This window comes from Geotrypetes seraphini, chromosome 3, assembly GCF_902459505.1.
Source record: "Geotrypetes seraphini chromosome 3, aGeoSer1.1, whole genome shotgun sequence".
Taxonomy (NCBI): domain Eukaryota; kingdom Metazoa; phylum Chordata; class Amphibia; order Gymnophiona; family Dermophiidae; genus Geotrypetes; species Geotrypetes seraphini.
In genome coordinates, this window is record NC_047086.1 from 241,162,385 (window position 1) to 241,179,705 (window position 17,321).

A 17,321-nucleotide genomic window follows, 5' to 3' on the forward strand; every position below is an offset into this window, starting at 1 on the left:
ACACTGCTTTATTTCATACAGAAGGTGATATATTAAATCACAAATCAAAAACCTTTTCATTTTCTTCAAGGTGGAGCACAGTATGATCTTTTAAAATGCATACTGTTTTGTAATACAATATGATGGAGTCTTGGGTAATTTACACAGTCAGTGTCTGCATTCTTATTAACACTTTTCTAAATGACACTGACAAGTGTGAATCGAATCAGACAATTGCATTTAAATATAGAAAGTTGACTAAAAAGTAGCTTGACCACTTATTTTATAGAGCTGACTCTTATAGAACAGGAAACTGTATTAATTATGGGAAAGATTACGTTGGATATGTATGAGCTGCCAATGTATAGGCTTGCAGTAAGCCATTATACCACTAACATAGTCTATTTTAAAGGGAGCATGTTGACAGTTTTAGGTGAGGGGATTAGTGCAATGATTTGATTAGAAGCTTTTTGTAGCTTTGTGTCCATTAGTTGAGCAATCTTAGAGATGGAAAATTTGCAATCCTCATTTGATTTTGTGGGGTTTTTTTTTTCCAAGGCTATGCGCAGCCATGAAGGAAATGAAGCCCAGGTGTGCTACTTCATAATTCAGCTGCTCTTATTGAAACCTAATGACTTTAGGAATCGAGTGAGTGATTTTGTGAAAGAAAATTCTCCAGAACATTGGCTGCAAAATGACTGGCATACCAAGCATATGAATTACCACAAGGTACTGAACAGTTTGGGGAACATGAACTCATCATCTTATTATATGCAGTTCTGATTTCTAGTTCAATAGTTCAATTTCTGATCTGAAGAAGAAGGGTTACCTTCAAAAGCTCATCATAAAATACATTGAATTATTTCCTTTATTTTTGTTTTATTACCTTGGAAAGTGGACTAACACAGTCACCACACCATTTCACTTTAGTTCAATTGAGGCATCAATTTTGAACCACTGGGCTTGTTTATTTATACTTATATCCTATTCTCCCCAAAGAGCTCAGAACGGGATACAGTTTACATTACATTCACAGTGTTACAATATAGGGTTTACATACAGTGGGGTTGCAATATATCTTCATATAGGATTACTTACTGATGCTGGTGAAGGGTTGAAGGAGTGACTAGGGAAAAAGGTAGGTTTTTAATAATAATAATAACTTTATTTTTGTATACCGCTATACCCAGAGAGTTCTAGGCGGTTCACATCAATTAATCAGATTTACAAGCAATAAAGTCGTTGAGGTAAGCATGAAGGGAATGTACAAGTTTTTTCAGCTTTTCTAAAGTTAAGAAGTCCTTTAAAGGCTCTTGACATGAGGAGGTAGGCTGTTCCAGAGGTTTAGAAAAAAAAAAATGGGAATAGGAACATTTCCAGACTGTCTAGAGTTGGAGGGAGTGTGCTATAGGTGTATTTCATCTTGGGAGCATAGCGTTCTCTTTTCTCTTTGGGGTGTAGAGAAGAAGTTTGTCTGAGAAGTATTTGGGTGTCATGTTGTAGAGGGATTTATATGCCAACACTAGGCCTTTGAAAATGCAGCATTTAGTTATGGGCAGGGTGGCGAGCCTAGGAGGGAGGAAAGGGGGCTAGGTGTAGTCTCTGGCAGGGAGGGGGCTGGGTGCAGAGCCTGACAGGGAAAGGAGGGGGCGCTGGGTGCAGATCCTGGCAGGCCAGGGCACTTGAATATTAAGCTCGCCTGACGTATTCAAGTCAACCATTTTTCCTCCTTTTGGGGGGAAAAATGGGGGTCTCAATTTATATTCAGATCAACTTATTTACAAGTATAAATGGTAATTCCCTTTACTACTTGCTGCCTTAATGTCTTTTTTGGTGTCAGTTCTATTATTGCTACTCTTCCTATGACTTATCCTGCTACCATAATTTTGAAGCCCTCCTTAGTTCATTGCATTTCCATATATTGTCATTCCTATTACTTTTTAGGTATTCAACACCTACATTTTGTAACTTATTAGTGTTATAAATTCTTGATTGTTTATTGATACAGTACTTTGTTCATTAAAAGTAAATTATATCTAATTTTCCTCAGAAATATCCAGAAAAACTTTACTTTGAAGGATTGGCAGAGCAGGTGAATCCTCCTGTGCAGATCCAGCCTCACTACCTGCCTATCTATTTTGGAAATGTTTGCCTTCGATTTCTGCCAGTCTTTGACATTGTAATCCACAGATTTCTAGAATTGCTTCCAGTTTCAAAATCACTGGAAACTCTGCTTGATCATTTGGGAGGCTTGTATAAATTCCATGGTGAGTGCTAATAACATACCTATCATTTTCTGCATAAATTCATTTAATTTAAATATATATTTAGCAAAAGGGCAAGTATAGAATTAACAATACTAAAAATAGGAAGCCAAAAGAGTCACTTTAGACTAATCTTTATTAGGTTACTACAGTCACAGATTAATGCTCAGCGTAGAAAGTAAATCATAATAATAAAGTAAATTATTTCAGATAAAGACCTAAATGGTCCGTCCAGTCTGCCCATTAGTTATACTCATTAAAAATATATGAATAAATTGTCTCTTTTTTAAAAAAAAATATATTTATCTTTGGGCCAAAAACTGTAAAGTCCACCCAGTACTGTCCTAAGTTCCAAATGCTGGAGTTGCCGTCTGATTTCACACCAGCCTATCCAACCATCCTGTTGTTTGCAGGATACACACCGTAAAGTCTGGCCAGTAGTGTCCTCATGTTCCAAGTTAGTGGAGTTCCCATTGATGCCCTCCCCAGCCCATCCTACACCGAATCAGCATATATGGGACCCAGACCGTGCATGGAGAATGCCCATACTATTTTGCAAGAAATTCTGTCAAACTTAAAGCCTCTTATGAAATGGATGCAGGACTTCACATCAAAGTCCCTTCATGTACAGAGGGAGCATTGATCTTAGAAAGCTGAACTAAGAAAGCAAATATAGAAATCCCTCTCCCCACCCCTTATAGATGATGAAGCAGCTTTCTAAAATAGCTGTTCCCTCTGTAAAGGGCCTCAATCATGGCTCTCCATCCCTCCTCCTCAGTTTGTAAACTCCTCCTCTGTAGCAAACCCACTTCCCAAACAGTGTTACCCCCCTCTGCAGACCCAAGCCCCCCCCCTAAGGATCTAAGGTGGCAAATGCTCCCCACTTACTCCCACCATGATGACTGGTCCTTTTGAATGACTGCTGTGGCCTCTAACAGTAATATCATGCACTTTTTTTTTGTTTTGTTTTATGTTTACTAAAGCTTTCTCTACCACTTGTTCTGGCCTGCAGTTCTAGGCAGTATACTGTCTAAAAACATCAATTAAAAAAGAACTCCATTACAGATAATTCTCGTATGTGTGTTGTATTCTTGTCTCTCAGTCCCCTCTCCCCCCAAAAATAATAATAATAATAATAAGTTGGTCAGCCAGTGTCTGGGAGCAGGATATGCTAAAGAGAAGAAATTAGGTTGTTAAACCTAATAAATGAGACTTCTAAAAGAATAGCAGAGGGTACAGCATTACAAAGGCTAGAAAACAGAGTGCTGAGTGGATTCCCAGTGAGCATTCCTCAGACTGTGAAGCACCAATTGATTAGAATTGAGGAACTGTAGTGCACACAAAGAGTTATAAGGGATGGTAAGATATGCGAAATTGGAAGGTTCACCCAAGTGAAAATCTCTGTGGGTCAGAGCTTTGATTTTAAGAGTTCTGAAATTTGATAGGAAGCGGTGTAATGTGATCATTTATTTATTTTAACAATTTATATACCGTTTAAACCTAAACGGTTTACATATCATTACATACATAATTCAGTAAGACAAATAAAATCAAACAAACATTAACATATAATCTAAACAAAACTAAACCTTAAGTTTATATACCGCATCCTCTCCATAGAGATGGAGCTCGGCACGGTTTACAGGAACTTTAATATAAGGAAGGAAAAACATAATAAGAGTTAGTGATTATAAAGAGGGTAGCGAGATTTACATTTTTGAAAATAGCCAAGTTTTCAGATGCTTTTGGAATAATTGGAAGGAGCCCAGATTCCGCAGCAGGGCAGGAAGGTTATTTCAAAGCTCAGTGATTTTGAAGAAAAGAGATTTCCCTAATTTTCCAGCATAGATAACGCCTTTTAGCGAGGGGAAAGATAGTTTAAGTTTTTGGATAGATCTGATAGTGTCAGATCTTGTAGAATTCCAAGATAGTGGAATTAGAGGAGGAAGAATGCCATGCAAGATCTTGAATGTTAGGCAGGCACATTTAAAGTGAACCCTAGAAATTACAGGAAGCCAGTGAAGTTTTGACAGAAGCGGGGAATCATGATCAAATTTACTTTTTGTGAAGATTAATTTAGCCACAGTATTCTGGATCTGCTGAAATCTTTGGAGATTTTTCTTGGTTACACTTAGATAGATGGAGTTGCAGTAGTCCAGCCTAGTAAGGATCTAATCTAATCTAATCCTTAGGTTTGTATACCGCATCATCTCCACGTTCGTAGAGCTCGACGCGGTTTACAGTAGGAGAAATAGGAAGGAACTACAACAGAGGGTTAGAGGTAGAAGTGTGAAGAAAATTTAGAGGACTTGGGATGCCAAGATATAAGAGTTTCCTTGATTCCTAAATTGGAGGGAGACTTACATTTTTTGAGAAAAGCCAGGTTTTCAGATGTTTGCGGAAAACTTGGAGAGAGCTCAAGTTCCGAAGAGGGGAAGTAAGGTTGTTCCAGAGCTCAGTGATTTTGAAGTGGAGGGAGGTCCCTAGCTTTCCTGTGTGGGAAATGCCTTTTAGCGAGGGGAAGGATAGTTTTAATTTGTGGGAGGATGATTGATTGTACAAGGACAGCAAAATGTTGTTGGTGGAAACAAGATCTCACTTTTCTCAACATGTGGAGACTAAAAAAACATTTTTTTTTTTAACCAGAATGTTGAGATGGTCATTAAAATGAAAGTGTAGAGTCAATAATGATGCCCAAAACTTTGCTTGAGAATTCAATCTGCAGTGTGGGACCAGAAGGTAATGAAATTAATGTGGGTAGCTGATCTAATTTTGGGCCAAGCCAAAGTAATTTTGTTTTGGACTCATTCAGCTTCATTTGTACAGTGAGGGCCCAGGATTGGAGTTTTGTTATGCATTCTGTTATATTCTCAGTGAGGTTGGTAAGATTCAAATCTATCTTGAGAAGGACAAGGATGTCATCTGCATATGTGTATAATGTTTTAGAGGGAGATAGTTGGAAAAGTTTCAAAGTAGACATATAGATGTTGAAAAGAATAGGAGACAGAGGTGATCCCTGCAGGACTCCGCACAACGGCTTCCAAGAAGAAGACATGGTGCCATTCATATTAACAGTGTATGAGCGAGAACGTAAGAATTTTGAGAACCATTCTAAGACTGTGGAATCGATGCTTATCTCAGAAAGTTGGTACAACATCAAAGGCCGCAGATAGATCGAATTGTAATAGGATAGCAAACTTATTACAAGAGTGTAGTTGTTGAACCTTTGAAATTAATGAGGCCAGTAGGGATTTGGTGCTGAAGTTGGGTCTGAAGCCATATTGGCAAGGTAATAGAATGGAGAATCTCTCTAAATAAGATGAGAGCTGAGTAGATATGATAGACTCTAGCATTTTGGCAGGAGAGGAATATTCGTTATAGGACGATAGTTGGTGAAGATGGGTCTAGATCATCAGAAAGCGCCCATTAGAAGAACAATCGCAAAGATCAGTTCCTAGAAAAATGCATTAAAAAATAGCTGCGTTTCTAGGGCTTGCATAAGAGTCGAACTGCAGTGTTTACACTGTTTAAAGTCGTTTAATTTGAGAACATGGAAGACTGGGAAAGGGGTTGAAGGGTATAATTAGAAGGATACCATATAGGACAAAATGTTTTAAGTAAAAGATCACTTACAGATCATTGACCTGGGGGGCCGCCACGGGAGCGGACTGCTGGGCATGATGGACCTATGGTCTTACTCGGCAGAGGCGCACTTATGTTCTTACTAACATAAATTTGATTACAGTAATCAAGTTTGGAAGTTAAAAAGGCATAACAAGCGTGTGTAAGAATAGGAATCCAGAGAATCATGTAAATAATAGTCTGAAGAGGATAGAAACATAGTTTTACAACTTCTGACATGTACAATTGCTGAAATTTTCCACAAGAAATTGTTTTGTCTTCACTAACACCCTTGTCTCCAGGTATTTTGGAAGACCAGAGAACAATGTCATAATCTTCCAGCTTTATACAAACTAGCAATTATTAAACAAATTGCTATTCACTCTGGCCCTGAGGAATCATCAGATTTAAAAATGTAATTACCCAAAATGTGGAACTTCTGAGTTGTTATACCACATATCAAATCTTTCAACACTAGTTATTGCTTCAGATCTGTGACATAAGCATCTGCTTCAACAACATGGTTTGAAACCTTGGTGATGGTGGTGGTGTTGTTTTATACATTTTATACTCCTAAAGTCATTTTTCTGCCTGAATAGGGAGAGAGAAATTTTCAAATTAATTTAGCAGGTTTAAAATGCTTATGTTCATACATTCATAAATTGCCTTTCTCAGAATGCCACTCGCTCAATGCAGCTTGGTGTCAGTGTGTTGTTTCACAATGCTTGGGCTTTTTAACTACACTAAGAGAGGATTCCTACCTTGGGCAATCTTTGTGAATAGTTTTCCAACAAAATTCTAAATGCAAAAAAATCAAATGAATTGACCACACACTGGCTTGAATGTGCACATGGACTTTATCCTATTCATAATGCAGACAGTTTGAAATTACCCTCTGCAATTTTAAGATCATTGCACGTGGACTATAAAGAATCTAATCTTTTTTTAAAATCCTGTTTTTAGAAGCACAGTGTTATTTATAGATAGGCTTTTATTAGCTTGATTCTCCTATAGTACTCTAGTGGTTAATAATTCAGTTCCAGCAGAATATTGCTTCCAAACACAGGAGGGGTTCTAGTAAAAAAGGGGGGAGCGGGTTGGTATGGAGTTTGTAAAGAGCCGCAAGAGGCTATAAGAACACAAGCTGACCCATTTTGATAAGCTGTACAGTTCTATGGAGGTATGGGGGGACAAGCAGAAAAGGGGGCAGGGGAGTAGGCAATGGAAATAGCAAGACACCCAAGTAACCTCAATGGAGATAAAGGGTTAATCTTCAAGCATGGCTAACCAGTCATTCAAAAAGAAGTTTAGTGTAAAAATGACTGGCACCAAGGATAAATGCCTTTCCGCTCACCCCCAGAGTTTCAGAAAGTGGCCAACAGAAATTTACACACACACACACACCCGTCGGAACAGTTCCAACAAATTTCCTGCAAAAATGCAAATTTGTGACCAACAGACTTTCCTGTATCATCTTCCCGCTAAAATCTTCTATCTTCCTGAGGAAACAACTTACCTCAAACCAAATCGGTTTGAGAACCCACTATAACAAAGTAAACTATAGTCACGCCAGTTCTATTTACTTAGATGCAGCTAGACCCGATAACTGCAGCAATCCTGTTTCATGCATATTCATTGTGGTAATCCTGAAAACCTGACTGGGTAAGTGTGTGCATCTAAAAGAGGTTTGAGAAGCACTGGGATAACCTGGCCCATGCTTTCATCTATAATAAAGCTTTTTCAAGAATAAGGAGCCCTTCTACTAAAAGGCATAAAGGTTTTGGCTTAAAATGCTATAATACAGAATTTTAATGCACAGCAAGCCCAATGCCTAATGCTGCTTCAAGAAGGAGTGTTTCCATTATTGTTTATTGCAGGTCATGTGTTAGCATTCAACACATGGTACTTGTTGGGGATATGGGCCAAGAGTGTGTCTGAGCCTGTTATGCCTTTTGTCCACTCATTGAGTGTTTGGACTTTGTTGCTGTTTACTTTTGTTTTAACATGAGCAAGATGAAGGCCAAAAGCTGGGGTATTCTCTCCAACTCTGGAGGCAGTCCAGCACTGAACCAGATAACTTTGGAGCGATTAGAGATCCAACTCCAAGAAACCTCAGTGGACTGCAGCATAAAGGAAACTTTACTTAGCACCGCCTTCTCCCAACAATACCTCCGCCTTGACCCAAAACAGCATTGCTGTAGTGAGTGCATGGGCATACAGAGGGCCAGTTGAGTCCAATTCTGTGGATGCCTACTACGGATTCTTCTCCTTTAATCATGACATCAGCTATAGGGCAGTCTGGTTTGAGATTTTTGCTAGACTGCCACGTTGGCTGGATGTTCTTTGACTGGTCAATTTTCATCATTATGATGAAGGAAAATCTTTACTAGAAAGCTATAAGTTGGTGTGTGAGTCAGCAATGACGGTATGGGATCGAGCCAGGACACCAACACGATGTATAGATTTGTGTTAGGAAGTTGAAGAAACTACATGAATAAAATTGTTGTAATCAAGGCATTCGCAGCCATTTCCAAACATCTATGGTTATCTGTCCGAGCACCTAGCAACACTTGCCTTTTTTGATGACAGAATTACACTATTGCCAGACATTCCACGACGTCTCATGCATACAGATGAAACGAAATCTGTAACCTTTGAAAGTCTTGTAACACAGAAAACACAGTCATTTTTTGATCTCCTGATGGAACGAGGATCAACAAAAGCAAAAATATTCCTGAAGAAACATCCCACAGAGTTGGCTGACGTCCAGTTTTCAAGGAACTTGGCAATCGGACATCCAAACTGACTGTTCATGATGCAACAGAACAAGAGATAAGCCCCACTGCAAAATACAATGATATTTTGACAAAAGAGAAGGAACAGAAGCAATTTGTTCTTCAGCTGGTAGCCAACCATCAAAAGAAGTTTCCTTCTGTACCAAAGGCGTCTCTTATTTCATAGACAGTTGATGATTTGTTGAGTGCACAAGAATTACAATATACAGTTAAGCTTAGTTGGTAGTTTTTTGTAAAAAAAAAAAAACCAAACAAAAAACCCAGCAAGGTGAGGTGATCCCTAAACTTTGTTTTAAGTAAAATTTTGTGTGTTTCTCATTTTTATATAAGGGAATAAAATTAGCCTTGTGGACAAACAAAATGTGCTAATTAAATTTTTTTAGACTACCCTACTGGCCAAGGAAAGAGCATGGGCAGTTTGTGGATATTTGTAAAAAAAATTAGGCACACTATTTCCAGTTAAGGAAGAAAGTTTAAGGTATATCTTTGAGGAAGCTCTTCCTATGAACTTGAAGCATTTGTTGCATTGTCCTTGTTAAATGATTTAGGACAATATTTTAGAAAGGACGTCCATTTAATAATAATAATAATTTATTTTTTAAATACCGCTATACTAAAATGTTTGAAGCGGTTTACAACAAGGAAAGTTAATACATACAGTGTGAATAGAAATAACATAAGAGGTAAAATAAGCAAATAAAATTGGAATAGATCAGTTAAAACATGAGATTTTTTTGTAAAAACAAGAACGTATTAAGGCGTCAACCTATCAAACAGATGAGTCTTTAACAGTTTTCTAAAATCAAAATAAGAGGAAGCCTCTAACATATTGTATTGTTCTAAAATACATGAGAAATTGATGCCCATGTGCTGCTTATGTCCAATATGAACATACATTTTATAAACTGAAACATCCAAACTATGAGCAGGACAAAACCAGCTGCATAAACATCATTTTGGCAACATAGTAACATCTGTGTTGTAAAATAGCCACTTAGACATCCACATAGAGGAGTAGATTAATAAAGTAGCAGACTGAAAACCAGAGAACCCTGATTCAAATCCTAGTGTAATAATAATAATAATTTATTTCTTATATACCGCTATACCGTGAAGTTCGAAGCGGTTTACAATAAAGATACATTTGACAGTACATGGGATAGAAACGGTTTACAATAAAGATACATTTAGTCAGTACATGGGATGCAAGTGGTTTACATTAAAGATTCATTTTGTCAGTACATGGGATACAAGTTACAGTAAAGATATATTTTGTCAGTACATGGGATGCAAGTGTAGCTCTGTGTGATTTGTTTATTTGTTTGAATTGTGAGCACACCAGTGACAGAATGCCTACTGTGACGTTCCTTAATCCCTCTGATGGAGAAGTGCTTAATTAGGGCACCTTTCTGTAATCTGGACATACCAGGTCTAAATGTCATTAGTTAACACGTTGGTTTATATATTTGTTTTTTGTCTTACACGATAATTCTCTAATACGATTAATGTTCCTTCACCTGTAGTATATAATGTTTAGATATACGTGCCCTGCTTTTTCTTTTCATCTATGTGTATTTTTACAAGGTTGAATGTTTTTCAGGGATATTTTTCTTCTCTCAACTATTTTTTGGTTACTCCACATTTTGCCTTACTCCAGCTACAGAATGCAATGCCATTTGCTTTATCCAACCACAACTTTATTTCCTCCTTGAGTTTCACTACCTATCACTAAAGACAGCCAAGTTTGTACAAATACAAGAAGGAAGTTCTGTTAGATCTGCTGTAGTCCAAATGAATGGGATTCTAGCCATGAACGTGCTAATTCAGACCACTACTAAATTTGAGTCACATCATAGGAGGCATGTCGGGAGCTTTTGGGTTCAGTGTATTTAATGAACAGTATTTTGTGATGAAACCTTAAACAAAAGTGGTTTAAAGTCTATCATTGACTCTCTTCATTGGAAATGTTCATGTTTGAAAACATGTGTTTGGGTCAGCCAGAGGGCTCAGTTGGCATTGAGCACAGCATTTGTTGCAAAGGGCTAGTGATACTAATGGGGCATTTCCAATGCAATAGGAATGGTATGCTGAACCTTGGGGTACTCTGTCCATTCTCACGAGCATACTGCAGAAAGATGGCAATCGCAGCTTTTCAAACCTCCTCCTTCTAGGAGTCTGCTGCCCCTTTCTGTAGGCCAGCATAAAAGGTGTCTTCTGATCTGCTCAGTGAGTGGCATTGCTGAAGGGTTAGAAGGAAAAGTGTGCCTTTTTGCAGATGATACCAAGATTTGTAACAGAGTAGACACCGAAGAGGGAGTGGAAAATATGAAAAAGGATCTGCAAAAGTTGGAGTAATGGTCTAATGCCTGGTAACTAAAATTCAGTGCAAAGAAATGCAGAGTAATGCATTTGGGGATTAATAATCGGAAGGAACCATATATGCTGGGAGGAGAGAAGCTGATATGCACGGACGGGGAGAGGGACCTTGGGGTGATAGTGTCCGAAGATCTAAAGGTGAAAAAACAGTGTGACAAGGCAGTGGCTGCTGCCAGAAGGATGCTGGGCTGTATAAAGAGAGGCGTAGTCAGTAGAAGGAAGAAGGTGTTGATGACCCTGTACAGGTCATTGGTAAGGCCTAGAGGAAAGGAGAGACACGGGAGATATGATTCAGACGTTCAGATACTTGAAGGGTATTAATGTAGAACATAATCTTTTCCGGAGAAAAGAAAATGGTAAAACCAGAGGACATAATTTGAGGTTGAGGGGTGGGAGATTCAAAGGCAATGTTAGGAAATTATACTTTACGGAGAGGGTGGTGGATACCTGGAATGTGCTCCTGAGAGAAGTGGTGGAGAGTAAAACTGTGACTGAGTTCAAAGAAGCCTGGGATGAACACAGAGGATCTAGAATCAGAAAGTACTGGGCAAACTTGCATGGTCTGTGTCTGTATATGGCCATTTGGTGGAGGATGGGCTGGGGAGGGCTTCAATGGCTGAGAGAGTGTAGATGGGCTGGAGTAGATTTTAACGGAGATTTCTGCAGTAGGAACCCAAGTACAGTACCGAGTAGAGCTTTGGATTCTTACCCAGAAATAGCTAAGAAGAAAAAATTTAAAAAAATTTCAATTGAATCAGGTTGGGCAGACTGGATGGACCATTCGGGTCTTTATCTGCCGTCATCTACTTTGTTACTATGTATATGTTAACTATGTTTTTTTATTTTTTTATTTTTTGAAAGTTTTGCAGTTTGAGGCACAGGCCCTAGGAGTTAAGGCAGTGTCAGCTGCTTCTATCATAGCACACACGGCTGTGAACCCTGGGCATGACAATGGCTGAGCCAATACCTCAGCTCATGCAGGCATGGGTGAACTATATGGTGGACTCATTTTATGATGTAATTAGAGTCCTGGCAAGAGTCTCAACATTTCATCTCCGCCTGACGCGTGCTCTGGACTAGACAATGTGTGGGCGATTCAACCTCCAAGGCTATGCTTAGCATGCTCTCTTTCAAGGGACAGATGCTTTTTGGCATGATCTTATGGCCAGGATGATCTTATGGCCAGTGTGCAAAATTGTCATCTCAAGTCCTTACCAGACAGCAAACCTTAAGCGACTAAAAGCCAGCCTTTAGGGGGATCCCGATGTTTTTGACAGTACACCTCAAAGAGGCTCAGAGTGCATATCAAGGTTTCAGACAGAGATATTCAGGAATCCAGAAAATCAAAAATTCAGGTTCCCAGGTCATAATGGCAGCCAAGAAGCCACAATGTCGCCAGGCCTCCAGCCACCCTTCAGAATATTGGAAGTCTTCTTTCAAACTTTCTGGAGGCCTGGGAAAGCATAACAACAGATCTTTGGGTCTTGGATATTGTCAGAGAAGGTTACAAGATAGAATTTTCATACCCTCTGTCTAACTGGTTCATGGATTCTCTGCTGGGCTGACCGGATCGGGCGGTCCAAGTTCTGGCAACATTAAACAAATAGCTGGATATTCAAGCCATAGAACCAGTTCCAGAGAATGCTTGGGCAGATATTCAATATACTTTGCTGTGCCCAAGAAAGATTCCTACAACCGGAGGCCCATTCTGAAGGTTTTTCATTTCTGGATGGGGACATTGAGATCTGTCATTGCAGCTGTCCAACCAGGAGAGTTTCTGGCTGCCCTGGATTTAAAGAAGGCTTATATCCACATTCCAATTTTCCTGGCAGACAAGAAAGTTCCTGAGATTTCATGTTTGGGAGAAACACTGTTAATTTTCACTGCTACCATTTGGGCTCACAGTGGCACCCCAGACATTCACCAAGGTGATGGTGGTGGTAACAGCTCATCTCTGCAGGGCAGGCTTGCTGATTCATCCATATTTAGATGACTGGCTCATCAGAGCCCCCTCTTGGGAAGAGGGAGAAAGAGTATTGGCGTCAGTTGTGCAAACTTTGCAGAGTCTGGGCTGGATTGTAAACTTTTGAAAGGCCAATTATTCCCTATTCAGTCTTTGGAATACCTGGGAATTCTTTTCAACACAGTGGAAATCAGAGGGTTTTTTTTAGCTGAGGCACGCAGACAAGCTTTGGGGGCAAATTATGAACCTCCCATTGCAGCCAGCACCTACAGCGTGGCACTACCTACAGGTGCTGGGCTCGATAGCAGCTGCCATAGAAATAATGCCCTTTGTGAGGGTGCATATGCGTCCACTTCAGAATGCACTGCTGTCTCATTGGTCTCCCCATGGAGACTCCCTATAGGCCCCTCTACCCTGGACAGAAACAGCCTGCAGCAGCATGAGCTGGCGGCTCCACCCATAGTCTCTAACAACAGGGATTCTCTCTGAAATACCTGCCTATGTGATTATATATTTGTGTGACAGCCTATTCTTATAAGATTTTAGTGTGATTCACAAATTTTGGAAAGTGGGTCACACAATGGATGCCAGCCTGTTAAGCTGGGGGGCACACTGCAATGGTCACTCAGTACAAGGGAAATGGACTTCATCCCAGTAGAAGTGACTGATAAACAGGCTAGAAATGAGAGTGGTCCACCTAGCTCTGTTAAACCTACACTCAGTGCTGGAAATCAGAGCCTATGTCAACTGGCAGGGAGGCACCAGAAGCACATCTCTCCAACTAGAAGCAAAACTACTGTTCGCTTGGGCAGAAAAACACCTGCTGGCCATCACGGCTGCATATGTAGCCAGAGTGGACAGTGTGCAAGTGGACTACCTCAGCAGACAGACATTGGATAGAGGAGAGTGGTCGTTGGCCCTGTGGGCATTCCAAGACATTGTTGGACTTTGGGGGGCATCTGCCGTTTGATCTTATGGCAACGGCATACAACAAGAAAGTGCCTCTGTTTTTCAGCCGAAGATACAAAACCAGAAGCATAGGACTGGATGCTCTGTGCAACCATGGTCAAGGTCCGTACTGCTATATGTGTTTCCTTCATGGCCCCTGATAGGCCGGATGGACCATCGAAAAGCATCTCACCCAAAGAGGGTGAACCTCATGGCCCTGGATTGGCCCAGGCGTCCTTGGTATGTGGATCTGGTACGCCTACAAGTGGACAAATGTCTCCGGCTCCAGGTGTATCCAGTCTTGCTCACACAGGAGGCTGATTGCTGTAGAAGATCCAGGTCACTTCAATCTTATGGCATGGCTCTTGGCGCTAGCCAAGAAAAGATATTTAGAAGTGGTCATTACCAGCCCACTGAAGGCCAAGAAATACTTTTTTATAGAAAGGGTGATAGATGGGTGGAACAGTCTCACGGAAGATGTGGTGGAGACAGAAACTGTGTCTGAATTCAAGAGAGCCTGGAATAGGCACGTAGGATCTCTCGGAGAGAGAAAGAGATAATGGTTACTGCAGATGGGCAGACTAGATGGACCATTTGGCCTTTATCTACCATAATTTTTTCAATGAATATTAGTGAAGTTCAATTATCTTCTGACTTTCTATTTACAAACTGATTCTGAATCCATAGTCCGAATGGCAGAAAAGTCTTAGCCATGGAGAGGACCAAGAAGCATAAGGCAGAAAAAGACATCAGATATTATCTGGCAGGGGACTCAGTATATCATTCCTATCTACTGGAAAAGATTATCAAGGTAAGAACTTAATTTCTTTTTCCAGTAATAAGAATTGTATGCTGAACCTCAGGGATGTTCCTAAGCAGTCCCCAAAGTCCCGGGTGAGAGAGATAAGCCTGTGTTCAGTTTTGAGGACCCAAAAGTGGACTCCTCATGTACTGCCACATCCACCCTATAAAATTTAGTGAAAGTGTATAGGGAGGCTCCTCATTCTCTTTATTGCACTAACGCTGAAAAGTATCCCATATCTTGGCATATGCCGAAAGAATGGATGGTTTCCTTAGATTACTCTAGAGCCTTTCACCTTTTAACTTTATCCTATGCCCTCTCATGCGCATTTACATTATGTGGGTATTTAATCATCTCTATCATATCTCCCCTCTCCCATCTTTCCTCCAAAGTATACAGATTGAGATCTTTAAGTCTGTCCCCATACTCCTTATGACGAAAACCACGCACCATTTTAGTAGCCTTCCTCTGGACAGACTCCATCTCTTTTTACATCTTTTTGAAGGTGCGGCCTCCAGAATTGTACACAATATTCTAAATAAGGTCTCACCAAAGTCTTATACAGGGGCATCAATACCTCCTTTTTCCTACTGGCCATACATTTCCCTATGCACCCTAGCATCCTTCTAGCTTTCGCCATCATCTTTTTAACCTATTTGGCCACCTTAGGTCATCACATACAAACTGTACTGTTCCCTCGGGTTTTTGCATCCCAAATGCATGAGCTTGCATTTCTTAGCATTAAATTTTAGCTGCCAAATTTCAGACCATTCTTAAAGCTTCACCAGGTCTTTCTTCATGTTATTCACACCATCCAGCGTGTCTACGCTATTGCAGATTTTGGTATCATCCACAAAGAGGCAAATCTTACCCAACAACCCTTCAGCAATATCATTTATAAAAATGTTAAAAAGAACAGGCCCAAGAACAGAACACTGTCAAAGGCTTTGCTATAATCTAAATACACCACATCTAGCACAAACCCTCTATCCAATTCTCTGGTCACCCAGTCAAAGAAATTGATCAGATTTGTCTGACAAGACCTACCTCTAGTAAATCCATGTTGCCTCCGGTCCTGTAATCCACAGGATTACAGAAACTTCACCATTTTCTGTTTTAAAAGCATTTCAATTAATTTGCTTAGCACAGAAGTCAGATTTACCAGCCTGTAATTCCCTACTTCTTCCTTACTTCCACTTTTGTGGAGAGGGACCACATCTGCCGTTTTCAGTCCTTCGATACCTCTTCTGACTCTAGAGGCTCATTGAAAAGCTCAGTCAGTCATCGGAGCCACCAGAACTTCCCTAAGTTCCTTCAGCACCCTCTGATGTACACCAGCCGGCCCCATTGCTTTGTCTGCCTTTATTTTAGCTAGCTCCTCATGAACACAACCCTCTGAAAATCGATCAGGGTCTATTACTTCTCCATCCCCATTTACGTTTGTCTTTTTTGGTCCTGCTCCTGGTGCTTCAGCCTTGAACAAAGAACAGAAATATTTGTTAAGCAATTCAGCCTTTTCTTTATCAGCTTCTACATATTTACCCCCTACATATTTACCCCCTTCACCGCCACGTCAGCGGACTGCTGGGCACGGTGGATCACTGGTCTGACCCAACAGCGGCAATTCTTATGTTCTTATTAATCTCACAGTGCCACTTTTGTACTTCTTCCTATCACTAATATATCTAAAAAAGTCTTGTCTCCCCGTTATACCGTGTCAGCTATTTTTTCTTCCATTTGCATCTTTGCTTTCCTGACTACATGACCAGCCTCTTAACTTTTCCAGATATTTTTACCTGTCTTCCTCTTTCTGCGATCTTTTGTAGTTTATGAAAGCTAACTTCTTATTCCTTACCTTCTCAGCTACTACTTTTGAGAACCAAAGCAGCCTTCTTTCCTCTTACTTTTACTTGCCTCACAAAAAGGTTTGTTGCCCTTACAATTGTTCCTCTTCAGTAGATTAGCCAGCCTGTTCCTTTTATTTGATGTGTTTTACTATTCAATGGTAATGTTTGTTCATTTGTATTAGTATATTACAGTTTCATTATTGACTGTTATAACGTTATATGAGCAGATCAGAACCTTGGTTTCAGGGAGATCTCTGTATGCCTTCTTCTCCCATCTTTTACTCTAGAGCTATTGCTTGCTTTGGAATGAACTGAAATTGGGCAGCAGACTCCTGAGAAAGAAGAAGTTTCAAAAGCTGTAATTGACACCTCTCTGCAGTATGCTTTTGAAAATGGACAGACTACCCCAAGGTTCAGTATTCCTACCTACTGGAAAAGATATTATCAAGGTAAGAACCTAATCTCTATTTTTCATAGGTTTGGAATGTAGCATTCAAATTACCGTATTTTCACGCATATAACGCGTGCGTTATACGTGTTTTTACAAACCGTGCATACCCTTGCATGGTATCCGCGTAAATGCGTTGTACAAAATTTTTTTTACATAGTTCCCCCCCCCCCCGACGTCCGATTCACCCCCCGCAGGACTGCTCGCACACACCCGCACCCCCACCCCGAAGGACCGCCGACTCCCCGACACGATCGGGGCAAGAGGGAGCTCAAGCC

At 40.2% G+C, this 17,321-nt stretch overlaps 1 protein-coding gene across 2 annotated transcripts in view; it reads left to right on the plus strand.

The window, feature by feature from the left end:
* Positions 1 to 17,321, plus strand: part of MED23 (mediator complex subunit 23) — a 254,975-nt gene that overhangs the window by 188,790 nt on the left and 48,864 nt on the right. For both annotated transcript variants that reach the window (XM_033937086.1, XM_033937087.1), the window contains 2 exons: positions 538 to 708; positions 2,030 to 2,246. In XM_033937086.1, the coding sequence (XP_033792977.1) occupies positions 538 to 708; positions 2,030 to 2,246 (388 nt within the window). The remainder of the gene's footprint in view (positions 1 to 537; positions 709 to 2,029; positions 2,247 to 17,321) is intronic.